This window comes from Botryllus schlosseri, chromosome 13 (assembly GCF_051294905.1).
Source record: "Botryllus schlosseri isolate E-star chromosome 13, Bs_hap1, whole genome shotgun sequence".
Classification (NCBI taxonomy): domain Eukaryota; kingdom Metazoa; phylum Chordata; class Ascidiacea; order Stolidobranchia; family Styelidae; genus Botryllus; species Botryllus schlosseri.
In genome coordinates, this window is record NC_137248.1 from 4,934,136 (window position 1) to 4,949,569 (window position 15,434).

At 41.3% G+C, this 15,434-nt stretch overlaps 2 protein-coding genes across 4 annotated transcripts in view; both read right to left on the reverse strand.

Moving 5' to 3' along the window:
* Positions 1-15,434, reverse strand: part of LOC145453621 (uncharacterized) — a 181,558-nt gene that overhangs the window by 23,984 nt on the left and 142,140 nt on the right. The window lies entirely within an intron of this gene.
* Positions 287-11,038, reverse strand: LOC145453614 (uncharacterized). 3 transcript variants are annotated; one of them, XM_080331583.1, is made up of 11 exons: positions 10,775-11,038; positions 9,127-9,338; positions 8,379-8,583; positions 8,029-8,112; positions 6,818-7,015; positions 6,581-6,685; positions 5,816-5,938; positions 5,150-5,234; positions 4,598-4,764; positions 2,669-3,713; positions 287-2,614 (listed from the first exon to the last, which is right to left on the reverse strand). In XM_080331583.1, exons 1-11 carry the CDS (start codon positions 10,908-10,910, stop codon positions 1,156-1,158), a joined length of 3,819 nt encoding a protein of 1,272 aa, XP_080187709.1. In that variant the 5' UTR covers positions 10,911-11,038; the 3' UTR covers positions 287-1,155. The 3 variants fall into 3 exon arrangements, with proteins under 3 accessions (XP_080187709.1, XP_080187708.1, XP_080187707.1); XM_080331582.1 differs by having other exon boundaries at positions 287-3,713; positions 5,816-5,932; positions 10,775-11,037; XM_080331581.1 differs by having other exon boundaries at positions 287-3,713; positions 10,775-11,037.

A 15,434-nucleotide genomic window follows, 5' to 3' on the forward strand; every position in this document is an offset into this window, starting at 1 on the left:
TAATAAACATGGACCGCCGATAGAGGGATCTGCCATATATAGCGACCATTGAGTTCTGTACTGATTCTGAGAAACACATCGGATATGTAATGCACATCACAATCACATATGCTGCAGTCTGAGAATGCCTCTATCAACATTCTTATTTCGATGAAGCCCATCCAGAATTCTAGGTCCTCGTGTTTCTCGCGCATGCTAACTTTTACTGATATTACTTTGTTCATTTAGAGTCATTCCTTGCGTCATAGCTCCTGTCGATGACAAACCTTCCATAAGAGCAGAAATCTCATTTGAAATATACATGTTATCTGTACAGTAGCCTATATATATTCACACGAACGACAAATCGAGTATATTATCGTGAGTTGCGGCGTGCAAACTGTGCAATATGCATATCGAAATTTATACAGTGTGAGAAACCTTTTAAAGTAAACCATTACATCACGAAACTCATGGATTTCATGAAGGTGTTGAGCAAACCCGAAATAGAGTCGTTTATATATAATATATTTACATAGGCCTAAGTAAGTTTTATCTATATACAAAATCGAATACGCATATTTGGAAGAGAATTGCGAGCTATTCAATATACAGATTCTGTATGATATGTCCAGTGCACGTGACGTTGAAAATCCTTGTGTAACGAGGGTGTGTAACAAGTGATAAGCAATAAGTGCTGTGATATGGGAGCCAAATTCTTGCTCTTGCGTAAGAGTATGGAGGACGTGAAAAGTCCAAATATTTTGCTCTAACACTACCACATACAAAATAATGTCAATTCTACACTACATTAGACATATCCTCGTAAATTTCCGACCATGTCTATATCACTACATTTCGTGACAATGCTCCTGGTTGTTCACGACTTCAAATATATTTCATCAAACTTGCGTAGCCGTGCGCATTCTATTTCGTATATGCTGTGATGCGACCAATCAAGGTTACGAGGCTTCCAAGGGAGGGAAAAAGCATCGACACTAAAATTCTCGTTGTCACAATGACTCTTAGTGGAAAGGGGCGAGTAATTTCAGTAAGCCTACTCGAAAATATCATCTCTCTCTATAAACGTCTTGACTCATTGTCACGCATCATGCAACTGTAATTTACAGACAGTAGATAACTAAATATTTGCGCCCGTATATTTCAAGGCGTTGCTCAATCGCTCTCCTCTTCTTCAACATATTCCACAGGATTCCCATCTTCGTCAACGTAATTTCCATCTTCGTCCACGTATATCACCTCTTCATCCGAACCTACATCTTCTTCCTCCTCCTCCTCGTCACTCTCGTACTCGACCGGGTTTCCGTCCGCGTCCACGTAATTTCCGTCCTCATCAACGTAGACTACTTCTTCGTCAGAGCCAACGCTTTCGTCATCGCTTTCTTCCACGTAAACGATCTGGTTTCCGTCTTCGTCTAGTTCTACATCGCTGTCGACTGCTATCTCGTTTCCGTCCGAGTCGACGTAGACGTATTCGACGTTTTCGTCATCGCTTTCCGATTCGTATTCTGATGATTGATTCTCTATCGACGGTTCTGCTATTGCTTCTGTGGTATCTTGGTTTTGTAAGCTTACTTTGTCGACCGTTTTGTCGAGATCTTCTTGACGTTTTCTTTCTGCTTCTTCCTCAAGCCTGATTTTCTCGGCTTCCTTCTGCAATCTCATTTTCTCGTACTCTTCTTGTTGTCGCATTTCTGCTTCTTTCTCCTGCCTCTCTCTCTCCGCTTCCTCCTCCAGCCGTTTTCTTTCGGCTTCTTCCTCTAATCTTCTGTTCTCGGCTTCCTCTTCCAACTTTTTTTTCTCGACTTCTTTCTCCCGTTGCGTTTTTTCCTCTTCTTCCGCCAGTCGTTTTCTCTCGGCTTCTTCTTCCAGCCTCTTTTTCTCGGCTTCCTCCTTCAGCTGTTTTTTCTCCGCTTCCTCCTCCAACCTCTTCTTCTCCGCTTCTTCCTCCAACCTCTTTTTCTCGGCCTCTTCTTGGCGTCGTTTTTCTGCTTCTTCCTCCAGCTTTTTTCTCGCAGCTTCTTCTTCCAACCTCTTTATTTCTGCCGCCTTTTCTTGACGTTTTCGTTCCGCTTCTTCTTCTAGTCTCTTTTTCTCAGCCACTTCTTGGCGATACCTTTCCGCTTCTTCCTCCAACCGTTTTCGTTCAGCTTCTTCTTCCAACCTCTTCTTCTCGGCTTCTTCTTCCAACCTCCTTTTCTCTGCTTCCTCCTCCAACCTCTTTTGCTCGGCCTCTTCTTGACGCCTTCTTTCCATTTCTTCCTCCAGCCGTTTTCGCTCAGCCTCTTCCTCCAACCTCTTTTTCTCTGCTTCTTCCTGCAACCTTATTTTTTCAGCTTCCTCCTCCAATCGCTTTTTCTCGGCCTCTTCTTGGCGTCTTTTTTCTGCTTCCTCCTCGAGCCTCTTTCTCTCCGCTTCTTCCTCAAGCTGTTTCCTTAGCGCTTCTTCCTCTTGTCTCTTTTTCTCAGCTTCCTCCTCCAACCTCTTCTTCTCGGCCTCTTCCTGGCGTTGTCTTTCTGCTTCTTCCTCCAGCCGTTTTCTTTCGGCTTCTTCTTCCAATCTCTTCTTTTCAGCTTCTACTTCAAGCCGTTTCCTCTCGGCTTCTTCTTCCAATCTCTTCTGTTCAGCTTCTTCTTCAAGCCGTTTCCTCTCGGCTTCTTCCTCCAACCTCTTCTTTTCTGCTTCCTCCTCCAATCTCTTTTTCTCGTCCTCCTCTTGGCGTCGTTTTTCTGATTCTTCTTCCAGTTTCTTTCTCTCGGCTTCTTCCTCCAACTTCTTCTTCTCAGCTTCCTCCTCCAACCTCCTTTTCTTGGCCTCTTCTTGGCGCCTTCTTTCCGCTTCTTCCTCCAGTCGCGTCCTCTCGGCTTCTTCTTCAAGCTGTTTCCTCTTAGCTTCCTCCTCCACCCTCTTTGTCTCAGCCTCTTCCTCGACTCTCTTTTTTTCGGCCTCTTCCAAACGTTTTCTTTCCGCTTCTTCCTCCAACTTTCTCCTCTCGGCTTCCTCTATGCGTCTTCTTTCTGTGACCTCCTCCAGCCTCCTTTTCTCTGATTCCGCCGCTTCCTTTTTTATTTCCTCTTCGCGAATGCGCTTTCGTTTCGCCTCCTCTTCCTCTAAACTCCCATCCATACTCGTATCCAATTCACCTCCCACGCAGGCATCCTTTTGTATCTTCCTTTTGATTTCGTCTTCCATTTCTTTGCGATCAGGTTTCGCGATTCTTTCCGCCGAAATTTCACCATCGCTAACTCGCCTGTATTCTTCGCCGGTGTCGACGTAAAGTTTGCCACCAAATCCTTCCAGCACTACTTGCTCTTTATGAGCAGTACGCGGCGAAGGCTTGGGAGGCTCTGGCTTTATCGGAGCGGATTGTTCAGACCTAATTGCAGAGCTATCCAATACCTCCTCGACGTAATCTATCTTGTAGTCGTCCTCGCTGATTTGAGATTTTATTTTCCCGACTGTATACGGGATGGAGGATGACACGGCTCCGAGTCCTTTAGTTAATTTGTCTGCCATTTTCGTGGACACCAGCGCGTCTTTCTTTTTCTCCACGTCGACGTCTAGTTCTAGTTCTGGCGCGGAGGATGTTTGATGATTTTGAGCTTCCATTGAATTTTGGAGGTCTTGGGTTCGCGAAGATAGCGGCTTGATGTTTCTGATGGACGGGCGGACCGCGTGTAAGGTTTTACCCTCCCGCGCGCCGAGGAGACCGTCTGAACAGATCAATCGTGGTTAGAGATTATTGTTGTTGTTTGTTGTATTCGTGGTGTCTCGATTACTATGGACATTGGTCATTTACACCGGCCTATATATATTAATATGATTCGTGATCTGCACGTGCATTGCTGCATGTGATATGTGGCATGTAGATGTGATCAGTAACGAAGCATTCCTGATGTTGGGAGTACTCAATTAGTTTTTTTGCTTTCGCCACGTATTCAAATGGTTATATTTTGACTATACTTCAACGTCTATACATAACAGTCTTTAACTCATAACGACTTTTTGCACATATTATTTTGTAAAGCAGAAGGTGGTTTGGAAGCATGTTTGCATCACCTTTAGTGTGAAATGACAATAACAACTGGGCGAAATAGTGCCAGTATCATGGTAACTAAATATATTTTCAAACATTGCACGTGTTTGTAGCACGTTAGTCGCTAAGATGCACTTTGCAATTACTCCAATTTACTGTTAAATGTCAGCGACAACTCTACCAAAGTTACTTTTTGAAACTAATTGCTTGACTGGTGTATTTCTAAACCTTTGTTTGCTACAACCACTTGAAGAGGTTTTGACATGTATTGGAAATGGCGTACTCGGGTTTATGACGTCACACCGGTTCGAGTATCACCGTTGACCACTTTCACTACCTCTGGTAACTTGCGATATGGTTTCAATAATTCAGGGCGTTTTCAAACCAGATATTCCACCAGGCAAAGTATAACAATACAAAATAAAAATCTTGTGTTGAGTGGGAGTTGTGAAGTTTGCACGCAGGTAGATACGCACCGCACAAATTCTATTGGCGCGGTTCTTCGAAATCTGAACGGGTTTCGTCATAATTCAAGGGCTCGAGATAATTCACGTACTGTACCTGCGTCATCGCTTTCCATTTTTTCAAAATTGGCTTGATATTTTTGTTTGTATTTATCGGTAACAACGAGTCGCTTCGAATTTCGCTCCCTATTTAACTCGCCCTCCTCCGCGCGGGCCGGTTTTAAACGGGCCGATGCTCGCACTCTTCTCGTCGTTGGTTCCGACCTGAAAATATCGTAGCTCGATGCCAATGGATGTCACGCGTTGAATTTAGAAAGTTTCCGAAGTTTTGGTAAGATGTAGTAAGACAGAGTGAGGACGTGGCGAGATAGCGTAGTGGTATACGTTCCACAGCTGCGGCACTTAAAGCCTAGAAGTGGGCCCTGCTACAAGTCGGCAGTTACGGAATAAAAATGAATAATATCGGCCTGGTATAAATTACCATAGTAGTTGACAAACAGCATGAATACCGCAAACAAACAAACAAATGGATTGCGGGCTCGAGTCCGACCGTGGTGGACTCCAGCGTTGAGTGCTAACACACCTGAAGTGCTTAGCCCGTAAAATATTCCCTCCCAATGTGTATGATAATTAAAGCAACTATTATTACCCGCCGCTTTGAAACTTGACGATGCGAGACATTCTCAACTTCCTTGGTGCGAGCACTGGCGCTTCGATGCTGTTTTTTTCTTTTCCTTTACGAGATACAGATTACATATAATTAATTTAAATGGCCATTACACAATGGTAAAGATCGGTAAACCATGCATAAAGTGCAAGTGCATGGTTGCATTTAAAACAAAAAACAATTTAAAACAAACATGTTGAAAACAAGGCCATTGTTTAAAACATGTTTTTATTGTCTTTTTTAAGCCATGACGTCACGAATATTCGATTGTCACGTCATACTGGATTGAGACTGACAATTGGAAATATAGGGTAAATATAGCTCCTTTGACGAAATATCTGTACTATTGCCGTTGAACCGACTATATTTTGAGGGTTCTAGCCATATTATACCGATATACGTCGGCTATACCCAGTGGCAATTGTCCGTAGGCTTATACAACGTGTTTTTATTCACACACTTATGGCATAATTCTACTACTTCAACAAAAACAATTTTTTTTTATTGGCCTTTGTTTAAAACACTGTTTAAAACATGATTTAAACAAAGTGTTTTAAAACGCTGTTTGTTTTAAATGCACCCATATGTATAATGTAGTATGCCAAAATGACAGGCGTATGAAAAGATTCCACGCACACAGATAAGCACCTTCTTGATCTGGAGACTCGGTGACTGTGGGCACCGGAATCCTGCGGATGGACCTCCGTGATACTCGAAGTTTCGCAATTGGCTTCGCTTTCTCGCTTTCTTCGTCTTTATTTACATCTGTAACTTTTATGAACGTGATATCAAGATAGAGCGTAATCAATACGGGCAGAGGCGTACTTGAGACTTCGAAATTGTATTTTCTGAGGATTGTTGCGTCGTGGATTGTAGTGAGGGAATTTGAAAAACATTTAAATTACAGACATCATACAACAATGTGATTTGTCTTTCAATAAAATACTACTGGCAATAAAAATGTGTTAAGGTCAAATCCTTCATGCTTAGTATGGTCAGTGGTCACGAGTCAAGGAATGATTCCTCTTGCATTTAGAGGGGTAGGGGGAATCTCAGACTGTGACGTTCGTAAACGGCTTTCATGATCGTTCCTTTCATGAGAGTGACTGTCACACAACAAACACATTTTCACTCAACGTCTGAGTAAGTAATATAGAATAAGTGTGCTTGGCTATGGCTATACGCGATGCGGAGAGAATAGTGTGTTTTAGTCACCACCGGATGTATTCTTAGTCACCTTGTCCGTCATTGACACTAAGCTGCGTGTTGTGTTGCTTTTGAACGTCTCAGCCGCCACATGTGATCATGATAGCCACGCGCCCACTTCTCATTTTCGTGGTACGATAGCAATCAGTATTATTGGCGCTAAACACAGCCTACACTACGTATATTCTATACTAGTGTGGATCATACCTTCTTCACCTTCGTTCGTAGGCTTGAGTTTAATTGACTTTCTTACTTTCCGTGATCCAATTCTTATAGGTCTTGGTGCGTCTCCACTTGGAGGCTTGTCATCACCTGAAGTTATGCGTTGTCTCACTACGGCGCTCGAAATTATGAATGTACCAGACGAGGGTATAAATAATATAATAATCTATTTGTATTTTCTATATTTATCACGATGATATCAAAGTCATATCTGCAACATACCAAATCTGACGAATTTCGATGCCCGTAATTTTCGTGGTCTTGTGTGAAGTTGTCCTTCGCTTTCATTTTCTCCAGTCGCTGGTGAGGATTTGTCAGTGGGGTGAGTAAATTTCATCACACGGGAAACGCGCAATTTCCTCGGTCGAACGGCTAAAGACGTTCCACCGTCGGCAGGTTGTTCGTGTGGAGAGCCTGACACTAAATAGATCCGTCGACATGGTTTAATTACACATTGTGATTCAATCGAAGACGCATTGCATAATATATATCTTATTGAGTTCGGCCGGTCTTATAATTTCCATTGATGTCATATTGTCAACAGCGAGCTTGGGCTGGCCTTTTTGATTATTATAAGTCTGGCTACGATCAATTATTGGTTAATACAAGGCACATCTGGCTTACGATGTGGCATAAAGCAACACTCGCGTTTCCATTCTATTCTATTTGTGATATTGTAAGTTTTCGATAAGTGCTGACACAGCAAAGCCAGTTGAACAGAGCCTGCAAAGTTTACTGGTTCAACATTTACAGCAGCTTGGTTATGAATAAACGATAGCGGAAATATAACTTCCTAAATGTGTAAGAGTTTTCATTGTATATATGTATAAAGTGCTGTGATTCAATGGTCAAGATAACTTGTGTATCTGCTGTATCATGTAGACACGCTTAAACTGCAATTTCAAATTACTATAGTGTCGATTACGAAACGCACTGACATATATTTAGCTGGCGAGTAGAAATTCAGCAGAACTCAAGTAACGAATTCGTGTAAAGTAAGAGATACTGGACACTTGACAATTGACGTATATACGCGACTGTTAACCCAAGTTCAGTCGTTTGAACTTTAGACACGGTTGTGTCCACTGTCAATTCATCATTCTCGCTCACACTGGATTCGTGATATTAAAGCGTGCTGGACAATGAACCATGGTCATGCTCACATAATAATTGCCGTGAGGTGATAGTCACAGTCTGACGTAAATATAATAATGGTATTAGAAGCAATATGTATCGATTTCATATCGAAGTCGCAAGTACAAGTGTAAAATGCATGAATCGCATAACGTTAAAGCTATAAGTTCATTTTTATATCATATCATTTTCAAACCATATATGGCCACCATCACACTGTAACCACAACACTGTGGTGGTCATTGTCTGCCCGAAATTTTAATACCAATCCTGTCGATTACGACTTTGCAGACGCTTACCCTCAGCTCCTTCTGGAGGCTTTAGAACTCTTCTGACGGACACTCGCTTCCGTCCTGTCGGTTCTATACTTTTAGGTTCGACATCTGAAGGGAAATAAAATGTCATAACAGGAAATGGCATCACAGAAAACCTGCAACCCATGGATTTCCTGTAAATACTTATATGCATATACCAGCTGGCCCAAACTGTATTTGTTGCCGGTACCCTTTGAAAACTTATCAATATACTCGCGGCGCCCAAATGAATGCAAAATTTTTAAAATTCCACATGCTTATGCAGTTTCAGAACCGCTGCTATTTACTACAATTTACTACATAGCCTATGCGAGATTTGTCGCGTATGCTCCAACCTTCTGAGTTCTCTTGAACCGCTCCAAGAGCTAAAAATTGTTTTCTTTGCTGGAGTGACGGACCCCCTCGCGTTGATTTTCTGATAGTTCTCCGCACTCTCAACTTGGGCTCGCTGGAAACCTCTTGTTGATCGCCTTTCAGCATTTGCGTTCGGAGATGAATGGGCACTGCATGCCTCGTGGACGCACGTATTTGACGTTTTTTCTGTAAAACAAGTCTTCTTAGAGAGTGGTATATGTGAGCAAATATTTAGCGGGGAATTATGTTTGTCGCCTCCAAATATCCAACGTGTAAGACGACTTCGCAAATGAATCTTCAAATTTCTGCAATCTAAAAAGCAGGGGTTCCCAACCTTGGGTCTTTTTTCAGGAGGTCATGAAAAATTTTGAGTAATATAATAATCTATAAGTGTACTATCCTATAGCATAACACACGTATATAAAAATGTAATAAAAATACTAGCTACTTCTTGAACATAAGTTTTCTATATTCCCTCCACCAACAAACCAGCAATTAAGACGTTGTCAGTGCAAAACCAACTCAGCCATCACATCAACTGATTAACCTGGTTAACTTAATAAGGCACTATCGGGTTATTGTTATTACAATAACATAATTCATAACCCATGCTTATAAGTCCTGCATGCTGAAGTGTCGTGTGCTTTTGTTTCGCATGGTATTAGCTTATGTGTCTGTCCACGGACCTTTTAGCTTTGTAGTTAGTTCGATTTCATTAACTCGAATTACTTGTAATTCAAGTGCTTTCTGGCGCTCGTCTTCGTCTTCGATGTCGTCCGGGTTGATATGTATCAGGGGCTTGGCGGCGATGATTTTAACACGCCGCGAAAACTTCCTCGCGTTATCGCTGACAGCCTTCTGTGGTCGACACGAACGGCCTCTTTCTCTTTTGATTCGGGCCAATTCTGCAGCCTTTTCCTCTTCGTCGAACGATTCGTACCCTTTAAAGACAAGAACGTTATTGATTACAATTTGAGCTGTGTAAAATTCAGTATTTGAGGTATCAATTCCGAGTGGTGTATTCCATTACCACTCATTCTGCATTCAAAACAGTAATAAAGGATTTGAAGTACTCAAATACGTACTTTTGTGCGACAATAAAGTAAATAATGGCAGTTGCACTTATCTAGATCAATTATTTCTAATTGCATTGCGATTTCGGACAATACTGCAGGTAGGTCACTACTGTACAGAAATGTTGTGTCATGAACGTAAGTAACGGTACAGCTTGCTGCTGCATGTATTGAATGAGATCCTATCTGTATCGAGGTTTCAAGGCTTCTGTCGTGCCAGGGAGGTATCGCAGCGACGATTATCGTTCGTAAAATAGGGACTGTAGTATTTCGATACTCGAAAACATTGGCTCTCGACTCGAAACATCAAAATTTAAACTTGAATGCTGGATATGCCTAATTGTCTGTCCCAATCACAATGTTATATACAACGCGTGTATACTGTATATGTATATGTATGGTCATTGTTATCTCATACATAACACAATGACGTTTTCTTTAAGATTCATGTAACAATTCCAAGTCATGATATTGCCAGCAATATAGCATAAGCAAAAAAGCTATTTGGCGCTAGTTCGAAATTGCGAAGTGCTATCACTCATTAACTTACCGTAAAGACGTTTAGGAAATTTTAGTTAAAATCAGTAGAGTGAAAAGTCAACCTTCAACCAAGGGTCGCCAACTAAAAACGGTTCGCGGGAAACATTTCAAACTTCGTAGAGGCCGCGGGCCGCATGAATTCAATATCGAGATAAAATATGCCACATATAGTTTACAAAACCACGTTTTTAAAACTGTACGTCAGTACAACGCTGTGCTTTCTAACATGGACGACGGGCATAGTTAGCACAAAATAAATAATATTTTATTATTAAAGAAATAAAAATACAACAAAACTATAACGATCATCACTTTCATTCAATTTTAAACTATGAACTGCGCGCGATACCTGACAATACTTCGCAGCGACTGAAGAATCAATATTGGGGTTAGCTAGACACGGTATTTTTGCTGGAAAACTATATCCTCGTAAAGCTTTATCTTATGGGGGAGCCTCAAGTCGTTTTCCAAGCTTCTCGGTCTTGGCAGTGTCTGGGCCATTGCGCGTCAAGGCAATATGCCGATTCATATCCTCCATGTAATGCTATTGCCATCGTTGAAGTTGTATCAGGTATAGTTATCACTAGTAGTGTTGGGCACAGCAGAATAGCTTATTTTTTAAACTGAAAGCAATTTAAGCATTTCAAAATGCTTCACTAAGCGTTCTTCCGAAATCTGAAATCAGGTCGCGGGCCGCGTGTTGGTGACCCCTGCCTTGAACCCAATAATTATATTATAGGCTACAACATGCACAAGCTTCTAACCCTCATAATCCGGATTCATTTTATTCTTTTCCTTCTGTTTCTTGGCTGCTTTTATAAAATCTCGTTTCACAGTTTTCACCATTTCCACGTAATTCTCGGATATGTCCATGTCTTTAGGCAGCGTGCTAACGTCCATATTCGCTTTCCGGTACTCGACTGGTAGGTATATCTACATATATTACAACAGGCAACCCAATTATGTAACTGCTTTCAAGTGAAGACAAATTCTGAACGAAAGCAAGACCAGATTTTGCCCTCTATTAGCTCGCATATGATATGAGTAAAACATATAGGATATATGACGTATTTAGGGAAAGCGTTTCATTGATACTTGATGAAGTTTCGATTTCCCCGCATGACATTCCACTGTGAACATCACATCGAAAGTGTCAGAGAGTGGACAGTTCGTTTTCTTCTCTTTATGAATACTGTGGCAACATTGACAATTTCTCTATTTGCCATTGAAAATTGTAAAAATGTACAAACACTACTGCAGCGTGAACATGATATTAAATTACAAAACGAATGCCCAATCTTATTGACAGTCTATGGCCGGTATACATTCGCTAATGGCGTGACATATTTACGCATTTGTGAGTCAGGGATATCGGGGAAATCAGCTGCCACTAAAACTATGATTGTGATGTCATAATGCTAGTCATCGAATGAAGAAATGCCATTTGCCTCTTCCAAGTCACGTCGCGATAGTCTTTCGAGCTAAGCATCATTGCGTGGCTAATATACGTAGGCTACTTCTTGATCCTACATTTGGCCACTCTTGATTAGGAATTGGCAAAACTAATCTCTGATTTGAAGTCGATTCGAATCATTTTTATGTCGTATGATTCTAATCAGACATGTCGAATCGACAGGAATAATTACACTGTGGGCGTAATAGTGACAAAACTCTTAGCGGACTTGTGCGGGCGGTCTCGCGTTCATAGACAATATACATAGACATCCTGTTACGCAGATCATACTCGATCTTACTGCTGGTTACTTACTTTATTTTATTCCTATGGTTTCGATCCTACGAAGTAATTATATAAATCAAAAAATTATGTAACGGTTTGCTTTGCATAGTAGCTTCACTGGTAACGTGCAATGAGAATGAGAATGAATGAACAAATGAATAAGTCGCGTGAAATCAAGGTTTGATGTTCTCGGAGGGATGCTTTTATCACGTCGGTGATGATGCGTCTTGTCTTTACCAAGACAGGGCGATCTGTAAAATTACGTCATTTATATATAAGCTGCCAAGGAAAACATTATACACTACAACAATGAACCATATGTTTTGTGTATTACTCATGCAGTGCCGATTTGAGATGAATCATCAATGTTGTCGGTGTTTCAATATCCTATGCATGTCGCCACGGTTTCAGCGATCCGATGCTACACTACAAACTGAATTTTCCTTGGAAAATTACGACCACCATACCCATAGGCATAGTCAGGATGAAAATTCAGAATGGACGAATATTTTAAAATATCGTATATCATATTTGAGTTATGGTGAATATGAATTACGTCTTAATGTCCGAGACGAAACGTCGGACAGAAAATTCGCGGATTTCGTCCTATCCCCGCCACGGCTATGTGATGCTAGTGCACTAACCAGCATTACTACGTAAACTTTAATGCTGTAGACCAGTGCTTTTCAACCTGTGTTACGGTTCGCACTTGTGCGAATGAAAAAAATTGCAGTGTGAATGACGAAGGTGGTGCGAATAATGCGAATGAAAATCGTGATAAATTGTTAATTCTTCTGACTTGGAATAATTCAAATAAACCTAATAGGAAATTTATGGTCAGTGTAACTTTTGTAGTGGCGACCCAATTGTAAAAACTTGTTTAACTTACGACGCACCACTAATCGTAGCTCTCACAAGCCGTAGTGAATTAATATTTTCAGTGGCGAGATAGCGCAGTGGTATAATCCACGGCTGCAACACCAATGGGTGCGAGTTCGAGTCCGATCGAGGGCGGCTTCCGAATTTCGTTACCAAGTGTTGGAGGTTTACCTAGGCTTCTCCTCGCCACCTCATCCGCGTCAGCGGTGTCTTGCAAAAGCCTAGAGGTGGGCCGTGCTCTAAGTCGGCGGTTACGGAAAATAAGAAGAATATCGGCCTGGCGTAAATGACCATAGTAGTCGAGAAACACCATGAATACCCCAAAAACAAAACAAACAATTAGTATTTTCGCACTATAATTATTACGTAACCAAAAGCGTGGCTTGGAAGCAGGCGTGTAGTGGCAGACATACAGTATATCAGCCCGTCTGAGCCTGCGACATAGTAGTAAATACCATCATTACAGACTCACATTTGCTAGTTACTGTGACGCAAATTTTACCCCTTCAAGGGTAAATATATTATGGACCACAAAGGGTATCATTTTGGGTCGACACGGTGCCAGAGCTGTCTGTTAATATGTGTGTAATATTTGTTGAACTTATTGCAAAAAATACTGCGGTAGTTTTTTTTGCATATCAAGGGTCACGGTGTGGCGTACTGTACCCAACAAGCGAGACATGCAAAAAATATGGCTTTATCATGAGAATTCATGATAAGCTTTGTCCGACTGGTTTTTCTGGAAAACATAGTCGAAGACCGTTGGGATGGACTAGTGTAGCGGTGTGCAACGAGCGAGTTCCGGCCTTTGAGACTCATTCAATTCGAGGCCAACCCCTTCTGCGTCGGGGCTCATGAAGACCTAAAGTTTTGACCAACAAACCGCTGACAAAACCTTGGTCTAAAATGACCGATGCTGGATGCCCAAACCTTTCGATATGGATATGCTCAGTTGTCGGCACGGAACAGTTCCGTTCTTGCAATATGAGTAGACAGTAGTACATAAGTACAACTGTGACACGCAGAGCAATTAAATTTGCCCTAATTTGAAATCGCGTGCGTCAGACATGTTATGTAGAGGTGTCTTGGGTAGAATTGTGGTGTGCGCGTTCGGTATGTCACATATGTCCATAATATCGCAACATACACCTGTAATATTAAAAATGAATTCCTTTTCATGGGTGAGGCTCGGGTCGCGAAATGCTACAAAAACTCAGATTTTGGTGGTAGTCTAAAAGCAGCTTTACCGTTATTATACTGTTATGAATTCACAAGTTGGATTGAGCTAAAGAGCAAAAGACACAGTATCGTGAGTTTATTTGCTCTTCTCATATACTCGCGAGACAGAAGTTAGAACAACGTATCATAAGGTATAGCGAGCTCTAATGTGCTTACTCTCCTTGATCGTTTTGCACGTTATGTTCCAAGACATAAGGCAAAAGCCTCAACACAAACATGTGGGTTTTTCACCCTTTCGACAAACCTTTGTGTCAGCTCTCAAAATCGATTTCCGCCAGCAAGCATTTTTCACTCGCGAAAAATACGCTGTATTTTGGATAGGAGTGCCAAACAGATTTTAAGACCTGGCAATCCAAGCACTAGCCTAGTAGACGTTTTTGTACAAAATCCAACAACTTGTTTGACCGAGAAGGGTTTTAGTGAAATAGTTGAAATCAAAACTAGCGAAAAAAGTTGCCTTGTTAATGAGACACTTGATAGCCTAAGCTACATAGTAGCCAATTTGTTGCACATATGAACAAAATGTTGTTAAGTATCTTCACCTTCTTTTTGCATAACAATTTTCGATAAGTTTGTGCGAACGAAATTTATTTTACAAAAAAAAAGTATGAATGGACCTCAAAATAGTTGAAGAGCACTGCTGTAGACTGTAGAGAGCTATATCGCTGTTTGTGACTGACTTTAGCAATGGGAATACATACTGGATACGAATCAGGATCAAATCAGATCACGTTTCGCCAAGGCATAATTAGAAAAGCCGGGAAAGTTTTGTTAGTGTCAGAATTGCGTTATGACATGAGCCGATGAGAATATCGATGGAATTTGCGCATTGTAGGCCTATACAGTATACAGTGACAGGAATATAGTGTACACGGTGCTACTCATATTCTGCCGCTAGACAAATGCACATCTTTGATGAAACAATATTAAATGCCATGCAACATGCGGAAGTGATGGTGGTTGTCATCATCACACTTTATTGCTCTCGGTGCAATAAACGAGTAGTATATAAAAAAAGTTCGTATATTCAGACGTACAAGTTAATACCACAAGGTCAATCATGGAGTGCGGTAGATTCATGACCACTTGACCAGTTAAGGCAAAATTGATGTCACGATTACTGTTGAAATGTACTGTACATACAGATTCGTAGCCCAAATCGAAATTTGACGAGGGCAAAAACATGTGAACAGTGAGGTGCGGTCATTGCACAATGTGAGCTCTACTGTACCCGAAGAGGCACACCGACATTATACAGAATTATTGCTGGAAAGAGTGGAAGTCTGAACTGAACTACGTGAAGTTACTGAAAACTCACATTCGCACCAACACAAAATTTCACGGACTCTTTTGCCTTTCGAGGCGAAAATCGTCCATCCTAATCCGACTCCTAAGAGGACATTGGTGGCTAAACCAACATATGTACAAGATTGTACAACTGTGATTACCACGCCTGCGCTAGCCTTCTAAAATAACCGGGCAACGGCGATAGATAGAGATCAAGTATGTCACCGTGCTATATTGATATCTACTATTATCTTGGAGAATTTCTTTCACATGCTCATTCT